This window comes from Patagioenas fasciata, chromosome 4, assembly GCF_037038585.1.
Source record: "Patagioenas fasciata isolate bPatFas1 chromosome 4, bPatFas1.hap1, whole genome shotgun sequence".
NCBI classification, from domain to species: domain Eukaryota; kingdom Metazoa; phylum Chordata; class Aves; order Columbiformes; family Columbidae; genus Patagioenas; species Patagioenas fasciata.
The window spans coordinates 4908517-4931743 of NC_092523.1; the positions used below are offsets into that span (position 1 = coordinate 4908517).

The 23227-nt window shown below is 39.7% G+C and overlaps 2 protein-coding genes across 5 annotated transcripts in view; one reads left to right on the top strand and one right to left on the bottom strand.

Annotated features, from left to right (window-relative positions):
- The window catches only part of CTNNA2 (catenin alpha 2), a 529887-nt gene that overhangs the window by 348361 nt on the left and 158299 nt on the right, over positions 1 to 23227 (top strand). The window contains exon 1 of one of the 4 annotated variants that reach the window (XM_065836061.2): positions 19396 to 19867. The exons of the other annotated variants lie outside the window; for them this stretch is intronic. The gene's annotated coding sequence lies outside the window, so the exon portion shown is untranslated. Of the gene's footprint in view, positions 1 to 19395; positions 19868 to 23227 lie in introns of those variants that run through there. 4 annotated transcript variants of the gene reach the window in all.
- LRRTM1 (leucine rich repeat transmembrane neuronal 1) lies at positions 17856 to 21629 on the bottom strand. The gene has a single exon (XM_065836064.2). The coding sequence runs from the start codon at positions 20708 to 20710 to the stop codon at positions 19145 to 19147; it is 1566 nt and encodes a 521-aa protein (XP_065692136.1). The 5' UTR covers positions 20711 to 21629; the 3' UTR covers positions 17856 to 19144.

A 23227-nucleotide genomic window follows, 5' to 3' on the forward strand; every position in this document is an offset into this window, starting at 1 on the left:
TGCAAAATCCTTATCAGTGCAGGGTTTTGATAATAGCCCAACATTTGTCGGGAATGATACAATTGGTTTTACCTTGTTGCGGGAAAGTGAGCTAAATAGCTCCTTAAAATGCTTTCAATTATACATTTTTTTCTATCATTTTAGCAGCTGAATAAAAATATTTAATACACTTGTATGCAATATTATAGAAAATGGAAGTCTAAAGACATATTTGCATTAAAATGTACCTTATCCCTGTTGTAGAACCCATCTGGAACTGCTAGACTTCTAGTCCTGTTCTGAATATGAAACATCTGAGTTAGTGATAGCCGTTCTTTCTCCTGGCAATCTTTCTCCTTTAAACTACTGAAAAAGGACAGAAATTCTTAGAAGAAAAAGGGAATGAAAAATACAGGGATCGAAACGAGTCTGATTTATAAACTAGTAGCTGCATAAAATAAAACGAGGGTTTTATACCTCTGCTCTACTTTACCTTTATGTTATGTATAAAATAAGCAAATAGAGTAAAGCTAATATCATAAGTACTTGTTTCTGTCTCAAACTTGCACTTTATTTTTAAAATCACTAAGTGGTGATGTGACTGTGCTGCCGAGTGTACAGGAATTTCCATTAACCTGAAGATCAGTAGTGTTAAGTCTATCCTGAATATCTAAAAAGAACTGTATTGTGTTAGTGACAATATGTGGATGTATTTACAATGAAGACTCTGAGTTTATGCTTGTATGAGTGATACCACTTTTTAGATCAAACATTTTTATATTCTCATTAAAGCTTCCTACTGCCCTGGTGGCCACTCAGGAATTTTGCCGTTCAAAATCGTTCCAATATACATCCCAATCCAAATGTATGGATTTCTACGCGCTAGCTTTAAAGTAAAGGTTAGTGGTTCACTGCAAATTACCTTAATTCAATTTAATGATTTCATTACATTTCAGTTTGCATGCTGTCAAAATCTTACAAATACACATGCATGTATATGTATTTTTCTTAAATATTTGTGTGTATAGGTAAGTTTGAATTAGGAAAATCAATGAGGCAGGAGTAAGTGAAAAAGGCCTTCATTTGCAAAGCAAAATACAAAGTGTACTTCTTGTTCCTAAAAAGCAATATAATACTGACGGTTATTTGGAAGAGTCCTCCTACAGTTCAGTTGCAATAAAGAATAAAAATGCCGAAATTCTTGGCACAAGTAGAAGTTATCTCAACTTCTGTACTGAACTGTATTGTCAGTTAGAAAATGCTTTCTAATACATAACCCAAATCTCTTTTGTTGCAATTTGAGCTGATTACTTCTTATCAAACCCTGTATAGACGTACAGGGCAATTGAACAGTTTCCCTTACAAAAGAATTGTGGTTTTAATTTTCAGAGCCCCTTTTGTCTAGAACAGAGTTTCTTATCCGGTGAATATCATCTGACGCTGTTCTGCTGGCTGTTCAGACTACTCTAAACCTGAAGTTTTCAGTTAGCTATAATGCAACCATTTGATGTGCTGATGGTGATACCTTATTACAAGGAATTATTTTTCTTTTCTGACATTAACCAAATCTAGATTTCCAATCTCTTTAAAAATCTCTTTATGCTACAACCAACCTCTTTCATAGTGTTCTAGAAGAATGGTCTAAACATCCATGCTGCCGAGCAGTGTCTAACAAAGGCAGCCACTGACAGTGAAATGAAACAAGGTCATTTAGGAGCTCTGTATTGGTAGATGAGAAGTAGAGATTAGTATGAGATTTAACCAAGCCCTTGATGGAGTGATGTGTCTAAGGAAGAACAGAACTTTCTCTGGATCCATCCAGACGTGCTCCAGTTTAATCAGCAGCATCAATGCGAGGCTCCCATCTGTAGAAGTGACGCTCACTCCCACCAGAGAGGAGAAGGGAAAAAAGCTTCGTCACCGAAGAGGTCTGGTTTCTTTTTAAATTCCTGTGACAAAATCAGACTTTGAAATGAACTGAGCTGAGCTACCAGTTTCTCAGGACAGGTCTAGAAATAAGCTGTTGGCTATGACAGCCTACACTGAATTAGGAAGATTTGTAATCGAGCTCCTGTTATGCGCAATTAGCTTGGCTTCCAGCCAGGCTCCTGTAGGCAGGAATGTAACCAGCTCACCTAGAGACATTGTGATTTCGGATGTTAATGCCACAGGATTTCTAGGCCAACCTTGATTCCCTGGGAAAACGCAGCACTTGATCCGTGTTTGGGTAGGGAGACGTCCTACTGGTCACATTAGGTGGAAACTGCTGATGGCAACTTCTCAGCGATGACTTTGGGGTTTTGTTATAACAAAAAAATTTTGAAATAACAGTGGCAGAACCAGTCCAGAAATATGTTCCACCAATTTTCAAAAATACCTACAAACTTGGACATTTTGCTTTAAATTCAGGTGTAGACAGTGCTCTATTAACAACCACCAATATAGTATTTAAAATCTTGTGCATAAAACCGGGATTCTTGCCTGTGAATACTCCTACTCCTTGGCAAAGCTCGAGAGTCAAGACTATGTATCTTGATATAGGTTGGTGGCAAATGCCAAATGTGTTCCTGCCTGGTTTGTCATGTCAGCTGCCATTCTGCCTGAAGAGCTGTTGAGGAAATGAGGCAGATTTCAGTTGCGAAATACTGAAGTATTAATTCGGTTATCATGCCAGCAGAGGTATCCTTGTAAGATAAGGTTAAGATAAGATTATTTGAGATATAAAGAAATGAAGAAGACTGATATTTATTTCAAAGAACGCATAACCTTTTGCACGCATTTATTTTTGTTCACTTATATTAAGATGCTTTCAGTAAAAGGCACTGAACTTGCACATATAGGTGCATTGCAGAACATAGACTCTTCCCATTCCCATTTTCTTGCTTCTTGATTCAGTCTTGTAGTGAATCGTGTGCAAGAAATTTTAGGTTTTCACCAACTGTCTCAAATGATTTGTAAGTTTTGCATAAAAGTTGTTTGCCTGTTTTACTGTTGGCATTTTGACCAGCTTTCCAGTGATCTTTCTGGCTTCTGCTGGTCTCCATAGGTCCCTCAAGTGGTGACAGACTAGTCTGTAGCATATTTTATTGTCCTAGATTACCTAGGAGGTATCGTTTAATAGTTATGTGATTATGTTTCCAAGTGCACAACTGTCAGTAGCTGTTCTGTATGGGAATTAAATATTTTAGACCTTGTAATATGCAGTTTCCTTAATTTTGTGTTTTTCTTTAACATATCACTTCGCACTTAACTATAAATAATAAACTACTTAGCTCATACATATCAATAAGAAAGTCTGTTAGAAATGAGGGATTGCTTGTTCTATACCAACAAGTACTTTGGAGAACATCAAATCCCCTGACAGATGAGTGTTGCCACAAGGATTTATTTTATTCAGGCTTTAACTAAAATAGCTTCAGTTGCATTCTGCTATTTAAGGAGATTGAAGTAGAAGGTTATAGCAAAATGATTTATAGATAGTAATTGCATTTCCCAGCTTACCTGTTTCCATAAATGAAATCACAGATTCAATTTGTACTTGATCTTGAGCACAACAATGTCAATATTTGTATATTCATCAGTTTAACTAGAAAATAGTTTTATTTTGTTCCTCCCCAAAATATTTAGAAGTTCTAGGACACATGCTAGTGTTGATTTTCTTTTTCTCCTCATAAGATACACAGAAATGTGTTTAATTAACAGATTGTTAATTAAAAGAAGCGCCTGAATTTTAAAGCGGTGAGGGAAACATAGCGCAGGTACGTGTTCTTAAAATGTATTTTTATATGCTATATAATCAGCATCCTACGTGAGGGGAATCAGAAAAAATATTGAGTCCTGTCTTGTATCTTCAAGTTTAATCTTAGTTAACTCATGTTTAGTTGCAGAGATAACAGACAATCAAATCTGTTATTTCACTAATTTGATCGGACAAAAACGTGCTCAATTCAAGGAACAGGAACCATCTTATTTTGGCCATTTAGTGTAGAATAAATGCTCACAGTGAATATCACAGCACTCTGGTGTAGGGTGAGCAACTCCATTCATTTTCTGGTAGAGAAATTCTGTGCTTTAGGTACAGCTCCAATCCAGGACAAGGAAATTACCGGGCAACTTCAAAAGCTGAACATGGAGCTTAGCACTTCAGTGAATATAAGCATTTCCCATCCTGTGCTAGAGATAGACGAGTGTATGGTACATAAAATGACAGATTTACTCCAAATAAAAAGTTTCTTATGAAGACCAGGGACAAAGGGAGGTGTTACGGCAGGATGGAATTTCCTAAGTCTTTTAAAACATTCTGCGATGTCCTCCTTGCTAATGTCACTACTAAAAGAGAATTTTCCTGGATCTCTTTCCCTCCCATTGCTTCATGGCTCTCTTTTTACTGTGTAAGTTGTTCCTTTGTTATCTCCCCAGGTTGTCCATACTTGAAACTGCAACCAGACCAACAGACCAGTCTGGGAGTTCTTGCTACTTATGCTTGCTGTCACAGCTGTTTAGATACTTGAAATTTCTTTCAATTACCCGGTTTTATCGGGATCTGTTCCTATGGCCTGCTAGCCAAAACAAGGACTTCACTAAAAAAATAACAAATTGCTGGCTAATATTATTTGCATGGTAATTGCTTTGCAGTGCCTATTAAATCAGTGTTTCTGGCACAGCTTTCTGATAGGAGAAGTAGGGATATTAATATACTACGACAAAAAGCTGTTCTCTTTTTTTTTTTTTTAATTAATTACTGTTTTCCCGTGGGGGGGAAATATATCCATTGTTACCCTCAGCTTTGTGGGATTCCGATGAGGGTCATTGCATTGGCTGGAAAACTGGTGATAAGCATCCGACGTTTAGGAAAATGTTTAATGGGACAAGGTCAGCTCTGCTGTAGGCTTCTTGTACCATTGTAGCCCCGCTGATCTGCACAGCAACAGAAAATCCAGCCTGTTTCCAGCATGAAAATGATGGATGACATGTGCCATTCATCAATCTGAAATGTCCACCGTGCATCCTCAGCACAATTAATCTGCATGTGTGCTGAGACATCTGGATGAAATGGACTCTCTGGCCATACCCTGGATGACAAAAACGTCCGTATTTCCATCTGGGATTTACAGGCAGGAAATACATGAGCCTTGGATAATTCCTAATTCAGGATATATGAACCAACGGCTGTCTCATTATTTGATCTCGGTTTGATTTCTCCCTCCAGAGCATTAGTGGTGATTATATAGAATATATGTTGCCTGGGAAGAGTCTTCTGAACCTGACAGCATTTGTTAGGTCTGGTCACAACTCTTAGCTGTTTTTAGTAAACATTTGGAGAAGTTTGGAATTGCAAAACATAATCTTATAGGAATATTTTTTAATGTTGTGTAACGTATCCTACTTTAAGCATCTCTAAGATGCTTCATACCAAAGCTCTTTTGTCTGCAGTGCATCATTGCAGACTTATTTTTAGCTTCCATGATTTAAAAATGTTACTGTAAAGACACCACCACACATTTTCTATACGATTTTTTTTCCTCTCTTAAGTACTCACAGGACTCAGTGCAATTTGTAGCTAGAGTTTAATTAATTATTAGGCATATGTAACTGTCAATCAATAATTTAGATACTTCTGGCTCGCAGGTTTTGGAATGAAGCTTGGTTTTTGAAGAGTGAACAAATATACCATCCCATCTGTTAGCCAAAGCCACCTGGCACAGAATCATTTGGGGCATAATTATGTAGTTGGCAAGAGTTTCAAAAAAATGTGATTTCTAGAGTTTTAATCCCAATTGATGCTTTACTTTGTAGTGATGGAAACCTGACTAATGCATCAAGGCTCAGTTCTTTTTTTCACACCTCTGAATGAAACAACTTGTGTTCACCTTGCAAAAACAACCCAACATCAATGAACACAGGAACCACAAGACAGACATGAAATAATCCTGAGAGCATAATCGCAGGACTGGAGCTGAAGCTGCTCTGTTGTTATAAGCAGTTGAAAGGAGTCACGTAGGAGTTGCATCATTGTCCTTTTAATCTCTGTAGGAAGAGACTTGGGGCAATTTGGGAAATTATTTCGCCTTCTTGATGGAAGTGCAAATGCTTTGCTGAACTCTAACTCTGGGTTTTACAAGACTGCTGCATCTGCAAATCTATTTTCCTATTCTTTCCCTGATACAATTTCTCTTTAATTCTCTGGAAGCACAGAATACACACACATAAGAGACTTAGCAAATTGTATTTGAAATAGGAAGAAACTTTCTCTTCTTAACTCCTAGAAGGGGGAAAAATATAAAAAATAAAAACTTCTACAAGTTTAACTATATGTTAGGTAAAACCTCTGAAGAAGAAGCAAATAGATAAACTACTTAAAAAGAAATTGTTCCAACTACGTATTTACTGCTGGTTGTAAATAGTGTGTAAGTGTACAGTTGAAGATCATGCAGAAGTTGCACAAGATGTATATATTGTAAAGCTGCAACGAGCAGTGGTTTTAAGACACACCAGGAGGTTCAAGCAGGTATTTAGCTTAAAACTTAGTCCTTTTTGACTAAAATCAGTTCTGGACATTGCTTTGAATTTGTGCTGTTGGCTCTTCTGCAGAGCACCTGAACATCTTGTTGTTCTGTGTGCTACAGAAAGACACAGGCAAAAATGTGCCCTTGAAAATGCAGAGAAGTGAGGCTATTGAAGAGAGGCCTGGTTTATGAATAAGAAACACCTGCTCCGAATAGTTTGCTTTATTAAGGTTTTTATCCTTGTGGTAAATCATTGCCACGTGATATTTTAGTGTCTGGGTAGAGAGCATCCATAGTGTGCTTAAAGTCATTCAGTTATCATTTATACAGTTATTATTAGTTTAATTAAATGGCTTTTTAGATTTAATTTTAGTGAAGGGAAAAATGATCTGGCGTTAAGATGATGGTTGAATGTTTTCTGAGTATTTTGTTTTAATTGTGGCAGATCTTGGGGAAGAGCCTTTGAGATAACTTTAGCAATAAAAGATGCTTCTGGTACTCTGCAATGTGTGCTATCTGTAGTGAAAAATTAAGTGTCGATATTATTAATTAATAAGTGATGAATTAGTCTGGAACCTGACAATTTACCCTAGTAATGGCATTCAAGGGAAAATCACAGATGACACTGGGCTCTCAATCTGAAGAAGCCCTTTTTCTGCAGTTTGTAGAAACTTTTGGTTCTTCAGCTGAAAACTCGGGATGCGCGTTTTGTCTGTTGTGAGGGAAAAACTAGGAAAAATAAATATTGATGATTTTGACAGAGTGACATTGAGAAGAGTAAGTTCTATGTATGAAATATGCATTTCCTGGATGAAACTCAGCATATTATTGCACTTAAGAAACAGGTAAAGAATTCCCACACAGCGTTAGGTGCTCAGACAAACACTGTAATACATATTGTACTGTACAATACATACTGTAATTGCCAGAAATATGTGTATGCCTATATATGTACGTATTGGTGGAAAAAAATTATCCTTATTGGATCAGTATGGATGTCTTTCCATATTGAGCAAATAATCCATTTTCTTTAGGTTTCTCTGTAAGATTTTCCTTCTACTTGCACCCATACCCGTAGTATTCAAGTACCTTTTTTGTTTTTAAATTGTCTGTACAGTTCATTATATTCTTATCACAGAATCACAGGATGGACTGGGTTGGAAAAGCCCTCAGAGATCATCCAGTCCAACCCTTGGTCCAACTCCAGCCCATTGACCAGATCATGGCACTAAGTGCCATGGCCAATCTCAGTTTACAAACCTCCAGGGCCGGTGAGTCCAGCACCTCCCTGGGCAGCCATTCCAATGCTGACCACTCTCTCTGCACAGAATTGCTTTCTCATCTCCAGCCTCAATTGCCCCTGGCAGAGTTGAAGCCCATGCCCCTTGTCCTATTGCTGACTGCCTGGGAGAAGAGCCCAATCCCCCCTGGCTAGAACTGCCCTTCAGGTCGTTCTAGAGAGTGCTGAGCTCACCTCTAAGCCTCCTCTGCTCCAGACTGAACAAGCCCAGCTCCCTCAGCCTCTCCCCATAGGGCTTGTGCTCAAGTCCCTTCCCCAGTCTTGTTGCTCTTCTCTGGACCCGCTCCAGCACTTCAATCTCTTTCCTGACCTGAGGGGCCCAGAACTGAACACAACACTCCAGGTGTGGCCTCCCCAGTGCAGAGCACAGGGGAAGGATCACTGCCCTTGTCCTGCTGACCACGTTAGTTTGGATACAGGGATCCCTCTTGAATCTCTCTTGAATCTCTCTTGACAGCAGGTATTACGAGTACAAGAGTTGTCTGAAATCGCATCAGTAAGGGATAAAGTATCAAAGCGGCTCTGACTGTGGATAGTAATGAATTAATTTTACGCAGGAAGAGCAAACTGCTTACGTTAATATATAGAAATCACTTGAATAGCCTTTTTTCAAAATATTTTTAATTGGGTAAAATTATTAAGACACCGTGGAAATGGGTTCATTTTTAAAGTTTCGACATGAGAATTCAAACTGCTTTGTTGTGTTATTCTTTAGTTTCAGTTGAACAAATTCACAACAACATATTAAAATTAATGTTAAAGTAATAGGTCTTAACTCCATCTAAACTAGCAAGCAGTCCTCACCAAAAGCCAGCGGCAAGGCGCGTTCTTAGGTGGTTAACAGGTAATCTCAGAATAATCTATAGAAGGGCAGTACCACACTATTTAACCTTGCTTTAATTATTCAAATGCATAGTGTGTTACAAGCCTTAATTAGAAGCACATTCTTGGGCAATTTCTTAGCAAATGACTTGTAGGGTTCCTTAATTTGTCTATATGATATGTAAATTATCCTACATCTATAAAAATACACTAGTAAGGATGATATTTGAAGAAGAGGCTGATAAACTGAAGTGATGGAAAGATTTTGTAAGAGAAAAACATAATCACTTGTTACTGCTCATCTTCCCTATACCTATATATGTATATATTTAGGGTTTTTTTGGTAGATAACAGGAACTTAACCAAAACATATAGTCCTGATAAAGTGTTTGGTGTTATTTCAACCAAACAGAGTACAGCTCCTTTTCAGTCTTCAGCAGCATCCCAACTCCTTTGGACCACAAAACGTTCTAGGGTAGGATTGTGAAAAGACAGGAACAGTTACATTATGCTGTTACATTATGCACAGAAGTTGGTAAAAATGGGGTTTCTTCCAATTTTAGCACCTGTCCTACAGCTGATGGAAGAAGTAACTGACCAAGGAGAACCTGTGTGTTTCAAACATGGGGATGCAAAGGGTTCATCTGGCCTCAGTTTCTCCAGGTGACTGAGGCTGTGCAGGTTGGGAACGCTGGAATTCATTGAGTGGTCCATGAATAGGAAATTAAAAAGACGGTTTCCACCCCATGGTGTGCCTTCTCTTCCCAAAAAGCACCGTTTTTACTCTAAAATGTGTTTTACAAAATTAATTTGGTTGTTCCCATTTCTGTACAACTGCGCCTTTTTGAGCGCCTATTTTTTGCATCACTGGTGTCTTGTACAGTGAGTTCCAAAGTTTGCTTTTCCAATTTGTGATTATTCCTGATGCTCGAGTTTGGACGGGCCCCTGTTACACTCCATATCCTCTTTTTGCGTGTAGATACAAGCATATCGCACAAAACAATTTATCTCTGCTGTAAAACACCTTTGACGCTAAGTAATGACAAGAAACAACCCAGGAATGCAGCAGGCAGCTTAGTGAGGAACAGCAAATAATAATAATATAAAATGAAGCAGCATAAAGTTGTGAGGGGAATAAAAAAGCAGGGAGTGTATGCTTGTTTTAAAATCAATGGCCAGTGCATTGCTTTTGCTGTTTGTGATTCTATTTTTGCAATGGCCCTATGTGGACTGGCCGCTAGAGGGGGAATGGATCCACGATTTGCGCTTGTGCTGCAATTTTAGGTCTGGATTCTTTGCCTGTTTCTTTACGTACAAACTTTCCCAAATCATTTATTATTTACTTGTTGGTAGCTTCGCTTTATCCAACAGTTTCATCCTTTCCTAACTTACCCTTAACAAAACTGGGGACTGTTTTTTCTCTGAAAGCATAGCAGTGATTTATATCAAGCTATTTCATTTCTTGAGAGCTGTTCTCTTACATATACATTTGAGATGTTATTTCACTTTTTTCCTCCTCCTTTTTCTTTGCACGCTGAGCAGGGATTTTCAATGCAATATCCAGAAAAACAGCTGTCCAATGTTACGTATAACTTACCTCTCCAAGGCATGGATAAACAGTTTTCCTTACATCTTGTCTTTTGCTTTGTATTTGACAATTCAGAATTTCATCCATCAAAGCTTAGATAATCTTCAGCCTTTGGAAGTCGCTTTGCACACCCTCATGATTTTCATTACTTTTTGTGATAGCAATAATCTGTCACTTGAAAAATGCCATTTATTTCCTGATTGTGGCTTGGATGATTCAGCATCCCTGGCCTTGGGGCCACACTTTAGCCTTTTTATTTCTGGACTGAGCAAAAGACCGCTGTATTTTTGGGTGTTCAGCTAATTTTCCATGACCATAGACCTTATCTTCTGGGAAACAATATTTTTAAAAGATATTTTGTCAAAAACTATTTACAAGTCCAAATCCAAAATTCCTTTTTTTTTATAGAACACTTTTTAAAATATTATCATGGTATTTCAGGACCGCAGGTTATTATGGAAACAGGATGTTACCCCACAGACTACCAGTTCATTTATCCCTGTTGTGTGGTATTACACACTTTCATAAATCTTAAAATGAACTTAACAGCTATTGAGATAAGACTTACCAGTCCATTATGGTCATCTCTAATCAGCTTTAAATTAGTGGAACTGCAGCATATTTAGGTTTTGGTGTAACAGTAGCTATTGCAAGAAATCTATCTTCATTTTTTACCAGCTCCCCCACCTCGTTTTACACCATTTTTAAAAAAATTGTTGATAAATACTATTTGGACCTACTGACTTGTTGTTTTAAATGCCCTGTTTGCTTTAAACACTCTCATTGTTATTTCCCAACATCTCTATTACTTAGAAACAATAGATTTGAGATAGATTTTAGTGTTTGTTTCAAGTTTGATTTTGCAGGACTTAGTCATCAAATCCTCATTAAGAGTTATCATTAACAACCATAGCTTGACTCCTTTGCTAATGAAAAGTGACAGATTGGGGCCAGATTATGGTACAGAATGTGAAAACATAACCAGGGAAAAAAAAGGATATAAAAAGTTTTCAACTCCCTTTTTTATAAAAGATACACACTATAAATTCATAAAACTACTTAGGGGAACTTTGTGGTAAGATCTTCTTTCCACCCACTAGAATAACCTCGTTTAATCCTGAATGGTTGCTGGAATCAGTGCAATGCATTCACAAAGCCAATACAATAGGGCTTCCTTCAGCATAGAAGTGCCACCCATTTAAAGAGAAAAACCAACAAAACAATTACTGGTTTAGCATATAAAGTGCACAATCTGCAAGGGTCCAGTTCTGTGCATAACAGCGATAAATAGTTAAGATTTTTTAAAAAATATACAAAAAAGCTCATTACAACAGGGCAAGGATGGACAGAGGAATAAGCTCAGGGTTCAGCTCCAAGGCAATGCATGTCTGGCTGTTTCCCCCACTGCAAATACACCTTTCCAGTGACTCATTTGCCCATCAAATACCACCTCAGTGCTTTGTTGTCCCCTGATGAGTTTCTCCTATGTTGGCTACCACCTAATTCTGATTAATCTGCTATGGGTGCCATCCCCCTTTCCAATTTCCCCCTTTATTTTTTGGCAGTGATTTTCTCTGTCCCGTGTAATTCACCTGTTTGCAGGTGATGCTCAGTGCCCTCCACCTTCTGCAACGCAAACTTGGTTTTGTTTTCGGGGGTGTTTTCCCCACAGAGAATATGTCAGCTACGTTTCTTCTACTGCTTTCTTGTCTCCAGGATTTCTTTGTCTTTCAGGCCGTAGGATTCACATTCGATTTATTAGACTCCAGCAATTCCATGATAAATTCATTACATCCAGTTGTTGTTTGGGAATTGGATCTGACAGTAGCAGTGGGGTTCTGGGTTGTTTGTAAAGGTAGTTAAGGGAAGGTTTGCGAAGATGGAGGCAGCTGCAAAGAAATACAGAACATCCAATATGGAGTGACATTTACATGAAATTAAGGCAAACATTTGACATGCGGTGGCCTCTTTAGCATGGGGATTGCAAACCTTTTAGCAGCAGCCACAGATTTCTGTTTGCCGTTGAAAAATTGCTTGGGGAAATAAACTGGATCAGGGAAGTAAATTTTCTGTCAAGATAAACTTTAGTACGGAGCCAAGTTTAAAAAATAGAGGGAGGAGAATAAATCCCTCGGTAGTTTATTTCATTATTATTATTATTATTAACATTCTTTAATATTTACTAGGCTCTCTAAGTAAGGTAGAGTGTCAGGAGAGGCGCTGAACTAGAGACAGATGAAGGTTTACTCCTGGTAGGTGACTTTACCTCTTGTCTTGCACAGATGTTTGACAGCAGATGCTTTTCAAAGCACTGGCTGTTATTAAAAGAATCAAAACCTCTGCAACTCAATAGCTGTGGAGCGTTCTTGCAGTTTAGTTCGGGATTTTCAAGGTTTCCCTCCCCACCCCCTCTTTGATTCACTCGACCTGTGAGCTTCTGAGAATGAAAAATGGGAAAGCGGGTAAGAAGACGTAAAAACTAGAGGGAAATAGGTTTTAAAGCGTTTTAAAGTTGGAGTCACCCAGCTCTTAGGAGGATATTTGCTCATTCCGTGTTGTAACCACTAGAGTACAGAGGTGTGCTGCGTCAGGGAGATTTGGGATATAGAAGCTGCATTGCCTTCATTGGATAAACCCTTAAATCAATTTGATATGTCCGTGCATATTTTTTTTTAATCTCAGATTTTACTGAAAATACGATTTTTAGTCCTCTCTCCGGTGTCGCGCTCTGGTTTGCTATTAGAAGAAAGGTACATCGTGAAAAAGCCAGGACAAAGTTGGCAATAAATGAATGACTGAGCTTAGTGTCTAAACCACGTCAGCCAGAGGAATCTGCTGTGCTGAAAACACTAATTCAGTGATGAAGGAGATTTGTATCCTTACCTACTACCTCGGAAATCTTGGATTTCATGTTTGTTAGCTCAAAATGGAAGGGAATCGGTCGTGTTCCCATAGCGCCCATATGGAAAGGCATCATTCTGGTGGCGGTTACTGTGTCTGGTGGGGATGTGAAGAACATGAGAGCAGCAAAATGGTTTAAAATAAAAAGTGCCTTAGCAGAATAGCATGTGCTGTTTGCCAAGCACAGCCACACATTACCTTATCCTTTAAGCCACTGCTGGTTATCTCTAATTTCTATAAGTGATATACGTATGTGGATTTTTAGGAAGAGGAGAAGTGGAGGGAAAGGTGAAATGCTGATTATTTTAAGCTGTTCTTTTCACTCTTGCAATGCAAATCTGGCTACTTTGACCTCAACCTCCTTTCAGTGCCGCCTGTTACATTTGACTGTCTCACCAAACTACCGCACCAGCAAACAACACTAATCGCTTTAAAGGCTCAATAATTGTGTCTGAATGCCAACAAGTGACGTTAGCGTTATAACAAAAAACAATTGCCCTGTTCTCAGGGAAATACAGATTTCATTGCAAATACGTTCCCTTCGAAGCAGACACACTGCAATAAAATTACAGTGCTCTGCAGCATTCATCTCAGATCTTCACAGCCACCCACCCAATTACAGGCTGTGTCTTGCCAGCAGAAGATTGTTGCTTGGTTTCTGTAATATTTTTGTAGCCTTGCTTTCCTCTACATAACTTTAGAGATAGACTGAGCTTAGTCTTTTCCTTTAACCAGGTTTTCTGCGGTAAAACAAAAAGGCTGATATGGAAAGTCTTGCATGGCTCTAAATGTTTGGTTTGTTGTGGTTTTTTATTTATTCACGTGGAATATACTCTGAATAGTTCTAATACCTTAATAGCTCTGCTTTATGTCAGTAATTATATGAAAGGTTAATCTTTAAATCACCAGCATTTCCTAAATTCCTAATCAACTTCATGCTTGGAAAGGAACCCATATAAACGCTCAATTTGTTAATATTAGACTGGGTCGAGCAGGTCAAGGAAAAGTATAACCTTGGTGCATAATGATAAACTGAACACAGCAAAAATAGCTCAGATCTGTTTGTCATAATAACTGTGAACATGAAAGCTGAATGTGAGGGAGTATGAGTGTGGGTATAATTAGCACGAGAATTTGCTATAGCTCAGAATCACCCCTGTCTCTAAATTGGGGTTTGTAAAGGGATGGGATGTGGGGGGGAATAGAAAAGTCTGATTATGTAGGGAGTCTGTAGTAAACTGTGACTAGGATAGCAAAGAAGTCCAGCTGAAATAATTAGTGGATGAGACATGGTGCTGGAGTTCAGTGAACAAAATGATGGATGAGGGGACGTTGTGCCCCTGGGAGCAGGAGGTGGCAGAGGAAGTGACGGGGGAACGTGCATGCGTGTGTTTGGGAAAACGTGTCCGGATGCGCCTCTAAACGAGAGCGCGTGTGACTGAGAGTTTGGGAAGATGGGCAGAAAGAGAGCGCGAGATGCTGGGTATCCTCCTGAAATCTCTGCTGTTGTGCTTGCCGCAGTTTCAACGTGGGAGGTGGAAAAAAGTCTCATGTTCCATGTGTGCACAGCAGTCCCCTTGACTTCTCACTGGTTCTCATCTTCCCTTTCGTCCTGTCCCCTCAGCTTTTCCTTTTCTTTTTTCTTGCTCAATGAAGCTATTTAGTTGTTGTACCCTCCTTTGCAGAAGCTGTTTCATCCCTGCTTGCAGAGTTTTTAAAACTGATTTCTCCACCCACCTTCAGTCTTGGTTTTGCATCTGTGCTAGTCCTTTAGATTTACCAGCTTTAAAAAAGAAAAGGCAAAGGGAGCCAGCAACAACCTGATTTAGTTGTCATTACTCCGGTCTTTCATCTTTTGTCTCCTCTTAAATTATTTTATTATTATAACTGTTGTTATTATTATTATAGCACTAGAAATAAGCTTCCTAATTAAATACTCCTTCTATTTGCCATTCTGAATACCATTGGAGAAGCCGGAGGGAAGAGGAGGGGTATTCACAGCATTCTGCTATTAATGCAGAATGAGACACATACAAGAAGCAAATTCCGTCCATCTCGGAAGCGAATGAGGGACTTTTTATCAGAACCAAAGAAAATGGTCCATAAAAACTTACAGAATATATTATAACATACAAAAATATCCTTAGGTATCATCGACCATCTGCCTATTGCTGTGCACTTGGAGGAACAGATCATCCCCTCAGTCTAACCCCCTGCAGTACTCAAACAGCATGGTAAAGGAGGGAATTTGCAGCTTTAACACAGAATTTCTTTGCATTTTACATATTCAGGCCAGAAACAGAATGTGACACATTAGCATTGATTCTGTGGTTTCATATGACTTTTTAAAGTAGTACAGAAAGGAAAAGAAATCGTCCTTTATATACATTCAAGGCATACACAGCAACAGTTCCTTCATCACTGGGTGCACTGTGAGTGTGCATTGATGTTAGCAGCAAGAGATTGCATATTAGAGATCTATGACACTGGTAGTGTTAACCGTCATCAAAAAAGGTTCTTTTACTTGCCTCTCATCCTGCCTTGTATGTTAAAAGCCACTTAAATTAAAAAAAAAAAAAATGTTAATTATCTAAGTATAAAAGGGAGATATTAAGTGGAACATTAACAGGAGAATATTCAAAATATTTTCATTCCTTCAGTATTCCCCAAGCATCTCCCGAACAAAAAACTGTCACAGTTAACCCCAAAAGCATTCCTTTTGCTTCTCATTTTATTTTGGAGCCAGCACAAGGCCATCAAAAGAGAGGGAATGACCTATCTCTGGACAGTTGGAGAGCATGAAATTTGGAGAAAGAGTTAAGGCAAATCTGTCCCTGCAGCAGCTATAAATGCAGTGCAAATATAATAACTCTCATATATACCAATGCAAGCAGCCTGGAGCAGGGTGAGTAACTGGATTTGCAGTAGCCGGATTGAAATGAAATGCTTGCTCCTTTATTCCTTTACAATCCATATATTTTTCATGTAAACTTTCAGAATAGATGTGGTTACCCTGTGTTGCACCTTCCTGCCATGGAATAGCAGTGATAATACCTCTCCTTCTACCAGGAGATATTCAGAGGGTATCCAGATCTCCAGATATCCTCTGGAGAATATGAGGAGGTTGCCTCTGGAAGATATGGACCTTAGGAAAGATTTCTATGTGAAGATTTGAAAATATATGGTTTCCTGAAGTTTAGTGAGTGCTGTGCTCTACATGGTGGATCCATCTATCATCCTGCTAAGGATGGCAAAGCATCAGTGGTCATTACCTCTCTTTGGGAGAAATGGCAACAGGCAATAGTGAAATCAGCGTTCGCTTAGGAAATCACTGCACCTTTAAAGAAAAATGCTCTGTTTGGTTTACTTGAGCTGTCAATGCAAGATGCATGAAGCACAGGGGTGAATAAATTCCAGAGGCGGAATTGCTCACGTCTTTGCAAATGTAGCTTGAGGTTGCTAACACCAATAAACAGCAGGAATAATTCCAGAGGGGTGCAATCAGTAATGTGTTTAAAATACAACCCACAAATGTGCTAAAAATACATAGAAATACAACCATGGGATGATTGTTTGTCGGTATCAGTCTTGCATCAGATTTACAGGGGCAAAACCAAGACTGCACTATATTCCTTATAGCAACAGGAGGTCACTATAGAAATAATGTTAATTCATATATATATATGTATATTTATTTATTTTACGATATGCAGACAATGTTTTAACAATCTTGGTTGGTTTTGGAAGCTTCCTGGCAAGTAGCTGTAATCAGTTCTGGTTGCAGTGCTGCATGTTGACTTGAGGAAAATATAATATAATCCTAAGTCGGAGAGCCAATTTTTCACAGTTAAATTCCCTTTACATTTCAGAGAAGGGTTTAACGGGGAAAATATATGTATTTTGGCCCTCAGTTAGCATGGCATAATGTATTTTCACTTAAAATGGGAGCAGGCACCCCAAGAGACACTCTGCCCTCGCTGGTGGGTTCATACATGGCCACTCAAGCCTTCAGATCTCTTGGGAGATTCAGGATGGATCAGGCCCTTCTGGGTCTGAGGCACAGAAATGTGCATTAGTTTAAAGAGAGAAAAGCCAAGTTTTAACAGCCGTAGCTTGTTTCAAAGATGTGGGTGAATTTTCAGTGGCTTTAGTAAAAATGCTGTTGATTTTCATGAGATTTTCTATGAGAAAAGTCCTCTCCTAATACAAAATCTCGTTGCTTTCACAGATGACGTTATAGTCTCACTAAATAAAAAATGTGATTTAGAAGCTATCACCCTGTTTAATATTAAACAAGGTAAGATTTACCAAATAGAGGAAGTTCTGACTCCTAAAAAATAGTGTTAGTCAGAAAAAAAGAAAGGATATTCTTTACATTCGAAATAAATAGATAAAATTTGCTGTGCAGGGAAATAAATGGGTTATTCGGTGCCTGTGCTCTGCATTGTAAGTCTGCTGAAGCTTTTAAAGAGTAGGTGGCAAGGTGGCACTTCGATGCTATAAAATCAGAGGAAAAACCTGTATTAAAATACGTGTTAGATTCCTCTATTGATGGTAACCTAAGAATAGCGAAATATTACATAGAAGTGTTAGCCAATTCATTATCATTAGCATTTTATTAGTGTGTAATACTGTATGAAGAAAATTTCAAGATGCTCTGCCTGCTGTTACAAAACTACCTCATCTTCATTAGTACGAGAGGGGTTGTTGTAAAGATCAATCGGTAGGTTGTTCACATGCTGGAATGAAAAATCCAAAATACAAGGAAAGGAAGCCTTTATTTAAGGGCAGTCAAATAAAACAGCTGTGTGATTCTACATGATTAAATCACTGCTTATAGCCATCAAATGCATTTATCACTCTTAAATAAGGAGGGTTCATGTACTTTCAGCCTCTGCAGAGATTTTGCGAGTTGTTTTGGTAGTGAAGGCGGGTGGGGAAAGGGGGGGACACGAGACAGGCTTTGCTAGCAGTTTACTATAGACCCAGTAACCCAGCATTGAGTAACTCTCTGTCTTACTCTGACAGTGTTACAGCTGAGGTTTTGCTCTTAAAAGACACCCGGATTTCACCGCTGAGAACAGAACAGCTTTTGCTCTCTTCCCTTCACCACAGTGCACAACACAAGGGTAAACTCAAGCATAAAAGTGGGGAATACTAGTAAAATCCCTTAAATTTGGATCTGTAGATATATATATATTTGTCTTTTTATCTTAAAGGATATTACGATGAGCACATTTGGGCAGTGTTTCAGTTGAGTTTTGTTATTTGTTGTGGTTTTTTGGTTTTCTAGTGAGACTTTGCAACAACAGTTTTGATATAAAATACTTTTAGGGCTTCCGATGCAGTTTTTTATGGATCTTACAGCAAGTAACAAGTGAGCTGTAGTTAAAAATACTCAGAAACCCTGTCCCAGGGACACGGTCAGAACTTCAGCCTTTCTGAGGTGCACTGGCTCCTTGGACTGACATCCAATTACAGGTAGCACATTAACAGAAATATAATTCCAGTGTCATGCTTCATATTTCCAGCAACACGATGTAAGTGAATGTGTACTAATTACAATGTGAAGCCATCTGGTTCATTTTAAGCTTTCTAGTTTACGTGGCTTCTTTGCTTCTCGACTTTCACTCAGTATGAAGAGAAAAAAAAAAAGAGGTTAAACTGTTGCATTTTGTATACAGGGAACAATTCATGTAACATACACCAGGCTGTAAAAACTGTAAATGCTATTTTTTTTATTTTAAACAGTTTTCTTAGTTTACAAAAGATCTATAATTGGTACCTTTTTACACTCTCGGATTCCTGAATATTGACAGATCTTCAAAGGGAGTATTAGCATATGAAATCTTAAGATTGACTGTCCTGAAGGTTTTTAAGACACCATAAAGCTAAAATGTCGAGTCTTTTAGACAGCCCCTCTTAGCAATTTTGGCGGAGGGGCTTGTCAGAAACCACCAGCAAAGCCCAGCAAACCCCCCTCCCGGTGCCACTGTCTGCCTGCACGCTGTTATTTGGTTGCACACTGTTTAAATCCCCCAAGGAAAATCACACCTCGCATTCCCTCGCTGGCTGCTGGTGACAGGAACAAGATCCGTACTCATTAATGATCACCAGGGCTCCCTCAATGTGGTTGGGTTTATAATCAACGTAATATTCCTGGGCTGACATGGCAGCCATTTGATGCATGGTCTGTTTTTGCTTCTGCTTTCTGCGCTGTGTTACAAAGCACTGTCTTAGTTGCCTTAAGCTGGCTGGAAAGCACTTCCAGGAGACGTACAACACTAAAACCACGATAAGGAAGGAAAAAATCAGTGCCATGGTCCCCGTCACCACTTTGTGGATCTGAACGGCGTTCTCCGAGTTCTCGCCGGGCATGGTCACGGTGATGCCGTACGTCGTTTGGTCCTCGTCGCCGTCCTGCACGTCGTACGTGGCGGTGGCAGAGCCGTAGCTGAACGTTTGGTCGCTGTTGTTGGTTACCGGGGAGAGGGTGTTAACGCTCGTGGGGTCTGCCTCGTCTTCGCACAAGTGGAAAGCGTACACGGCGTCCAAAACATCCTCGCCCTGCGCGTAGTCAGGGGTGGCACAGAGCAGGTTGCTGTCGTAGCGCCCCTTGAAGTTGCTGAGCCACGAGGCCAGGGCGCAAACGTTGCGGCTGCAATCCCAGGAGTTTGCAGAAAGGCTGATGCTAGTGAGGGACTTCCAGGAGTCGAGCACCCGGGAGTCGATGTAGGTCAACCGGTTGGAATCCAGCTGCAGGGATTTGAGGTGAGGTACGCTCTCGAAAACGTGAGGTTCGATGTATTCGATTTCGTTGCCGGAGAGGTCCATTCTTTCAAGTTGCCATATCCAGTCCAAAGTGTTGACTACAATGGTAACTTTATTCCTTCGCAACCAGAGGGAGTGCAGGGAGATGAGCCTGGGAAAATGAGCTAAATTCACCTTCACCAAGTCATTGTGCTCAAGGTGCAGCTCAGTGAGTTTGAACAAGCCTGCAAAAGAGTTTCGAGCCAGGCTCTTTAACTGATTGTATCCTATGTCTAGAAACTTCAGGCTGCGGCAGTCCTGAAAAATTCTCACTGGCACGAACTTGATGGCGTTGGACCGCATGTGCAGAGTTGTCAGTTTTCTCAGCCCGTGGAACAGGTCGGGCTCCAAAGCCTGTAGGTTGTTGTATGATAAATCCACACTGCGCAAGTTTGGCATGGGTCGGAAAGTGGTGTTGGGCAGTTGGGTGATTTTGTTGGAACTCAGGGTGAGCTCTTTAACTCGCCGCAATTTTTGAAAGGCATTCCCCTCCACTGAGCAAATGTGATTGTGATCCAGATAGAGCCACGTGAGCTGCATTAACCCTGTGAACTGTCCATCATGCAGCTCTGAAAGGCTGTTGTACCGCAGAGACAAGCCCATCATGCCCGACAGGTTGCGAGGCATCTCTGTGAGATTCAGTGATTCACAGTACAAAAGCCTGCCCTCACACCGGCAGAGCTGTGGACACCCACTATTCACGGCTGGAAGCATTTTAGAAAAGATACCCAGCGTACACAAAATCAACCCCGGGGGCTTCCTCAGCAGCCAGTTTAAACAGAGACCAATAAGAAGGAAATCCATTAGCAAGAATATTTCCAAATAGGCTTGAGAATGTCCATTGAATCTTTTCAAATTCTACATCATATTTTATTTAAGGAAAAAAAAAAATATAAATAAAAAAAAAAAAAGCCAGAAAACCAAAGCAAAACAGCAAACAGAACAAACACAGAGGCAAATATTTCACTTTACAGCATGCAGAGCTGTGCAGCATTAAAGTTCACAGACATTCAAAGGTAAAATGATAGTGATTTTGTTCATGTTAAATGCTGCAGCAAAGGAAAAAAAAATCTTTCTTCACGAAAGAATTTAATTAAAAAGTGTCTTACCCACCCTTTTCCAGAGAGTGACAACCTCCATTCAGTTGCTTCCTTTGTGTTTGGACTAATTATATGCAGAGCTAAAAAAGACCCCTCTGTGCTACAAATTCAGTCCCTTTCAATTTTGTGCAGGGCTGGCAAGCTCACAATGTCTCACTTCGCTTCTGCTCAAAGAGCGAAAGGCTTGTCCAGCTTAGCTTTTGAGCTGACTCCTAGGACCTGCAAGTTTCAGAACTATGTACATGAGCTTGATCTTCTCCTTCTCCCTCTGTCCTTTTTCTCTGCGGTTAACACTGTGGCGTGAAAAAAACTCCAAACTCTTTACTAACGCCTCCACGGGATTTGGCAATCTCTTTAATGTCCGTCATTTGCAACGACCATTGACCGGCACAACCTTTGCTCCGCAGAGAGGTTACCGTTCAGTCACTGACCGGCTAAGGGTAGCTTTATTTCCCATTCTTTGTTCGCTTTGCTTGTTAGGTGATGCTTAGAGCAGAGAGAGACAGCAAGAATCCCTTCCCTTCAGCTGAGCAGTGTGTTGCTAGAGCATGCAGAGGCACCTAGTGTTCACTGAGTGTCGTAAGCTGCTCATGGTTGTACGCCTGCACTCCGCATCTCAGACATGGGCAGATTGAAAAGGGGCTGGGCGTAGAAAAGGGGAAAAAAAAAAAGAGAGAGAGAGAGAGAAACCCAACATTCGAGCGAATCCAGGAAAGTAATATATGCTCTTTGATGAAATGGAAAATACTTTAAGCCTATCTCGCCATTTCTCAACCAGGCACGCACACACAGCCGCACAAATCATCAAGAGCGAGGCAGTGCTAAGTAGGAAGCTTGAGAATTAGGATTTTTTGATTTGGTTTTTTGCTTTTGTTTAAAGTCTGAATTTATAAGCTATTAGCCGGGAGAGGGAGATACTTGATTTCCTGGTTTGCGAAGGAATATATAAACCAATATCTCCGGATTGCTTTTTCTCGCTAATTCTGATGAGGAGATTTGCCTCTTGGAGTCTTGGGGTGGGGGAGTGGGGGGGAATGTGGTTTTATTCTGACATTGTCTAAATAGAGCATGATTTGAAATTCTGTGTGTTCTTTCTCATAGAAATGCAGCCAGAGCTCTGCAAATAGGAATGTCTGGTTTCATATAAGCTTTAATTACATTTGGTCTTTTTCCATCCTGCATATTTCGTGTGTGTTCAGCACATGCCTTTCCTAAAGGCTTTTTTTTCTTTGCAGTGTATGCTACGCCACACAAAAGTATAATTTTTGCAGCATAAAGATTACTGTGCTTTTGGAATAAGATCAATGTATAGGTTACTCTGACCATGTCGGCAGCATGCAAAGAAGGGGTTTGAAACCCAATTAGTTAATAAGTTCTGCAGATTGTGCTGGTTTTTGTTCCGTGCACCAAAAAAGAATCCTTGCCTGCTAATTTGCAGTCCCCATTATCTATGGGAAATGCATCGACAATGAGATCTCTCTGTAATATTTACTGACTGGAAAATATATGATACTTCTGTCAGGAAAACGCTGGCCATCTTTTGCTATTATGAGATAGAGTCTAAAGGCTGAGTGCTGGTGAACGCGATCAGAACTGACAGCTCACAATTCTGCATGAATCCGCTGTGAAGAAGTTTCACATGGAAATCCAAGTAACGCCGAAGATTGTGCTGATTTTAAAGCAGCCTCGGTTGCGAAACGCTGGAGGCAGGGCAAAACCGTTCCGTTTGCTTTCTCTTTCACAACTGTATTAATTGGAAAAAAGATCTTCTTTTTGAAGTATCCGTTGCAGAGCTGGTGGTTGTGTCTGCGTGTGGCTGGGTGCTGGGGCTGCGTGCTGGTAGACATCAAGGAATGCAGTAATTTGATGCAGTAAAAGTTGTTTTACAGGAGTCCTGGAAAACTGAAGCTCTCGTGCATAAAAATGCGTGAAGGAGATTCATTACATATGTATTTACCAAAAAGAAAAGTCTTAAATAAATTACCGATACAAACCACTCCGTGATTTCAGAACCTGGGAATCAATGTGCTTTTATGCTCCTAATTCAGTTTATTTACAGTTTGCTGCTATTCATAGCCCTTGCGTTTCGGTGGTCTCTAAGCACAAATGTGATGTTTTAATAGTGTATGAAACTCTTGTATGTTTTAGCATTTGGGCAGGAAAGCTGAGCGTGTTTTTCCTCTCCCAGGATCATGCAGGTTTATTCAAAGCAGGCTGTTTA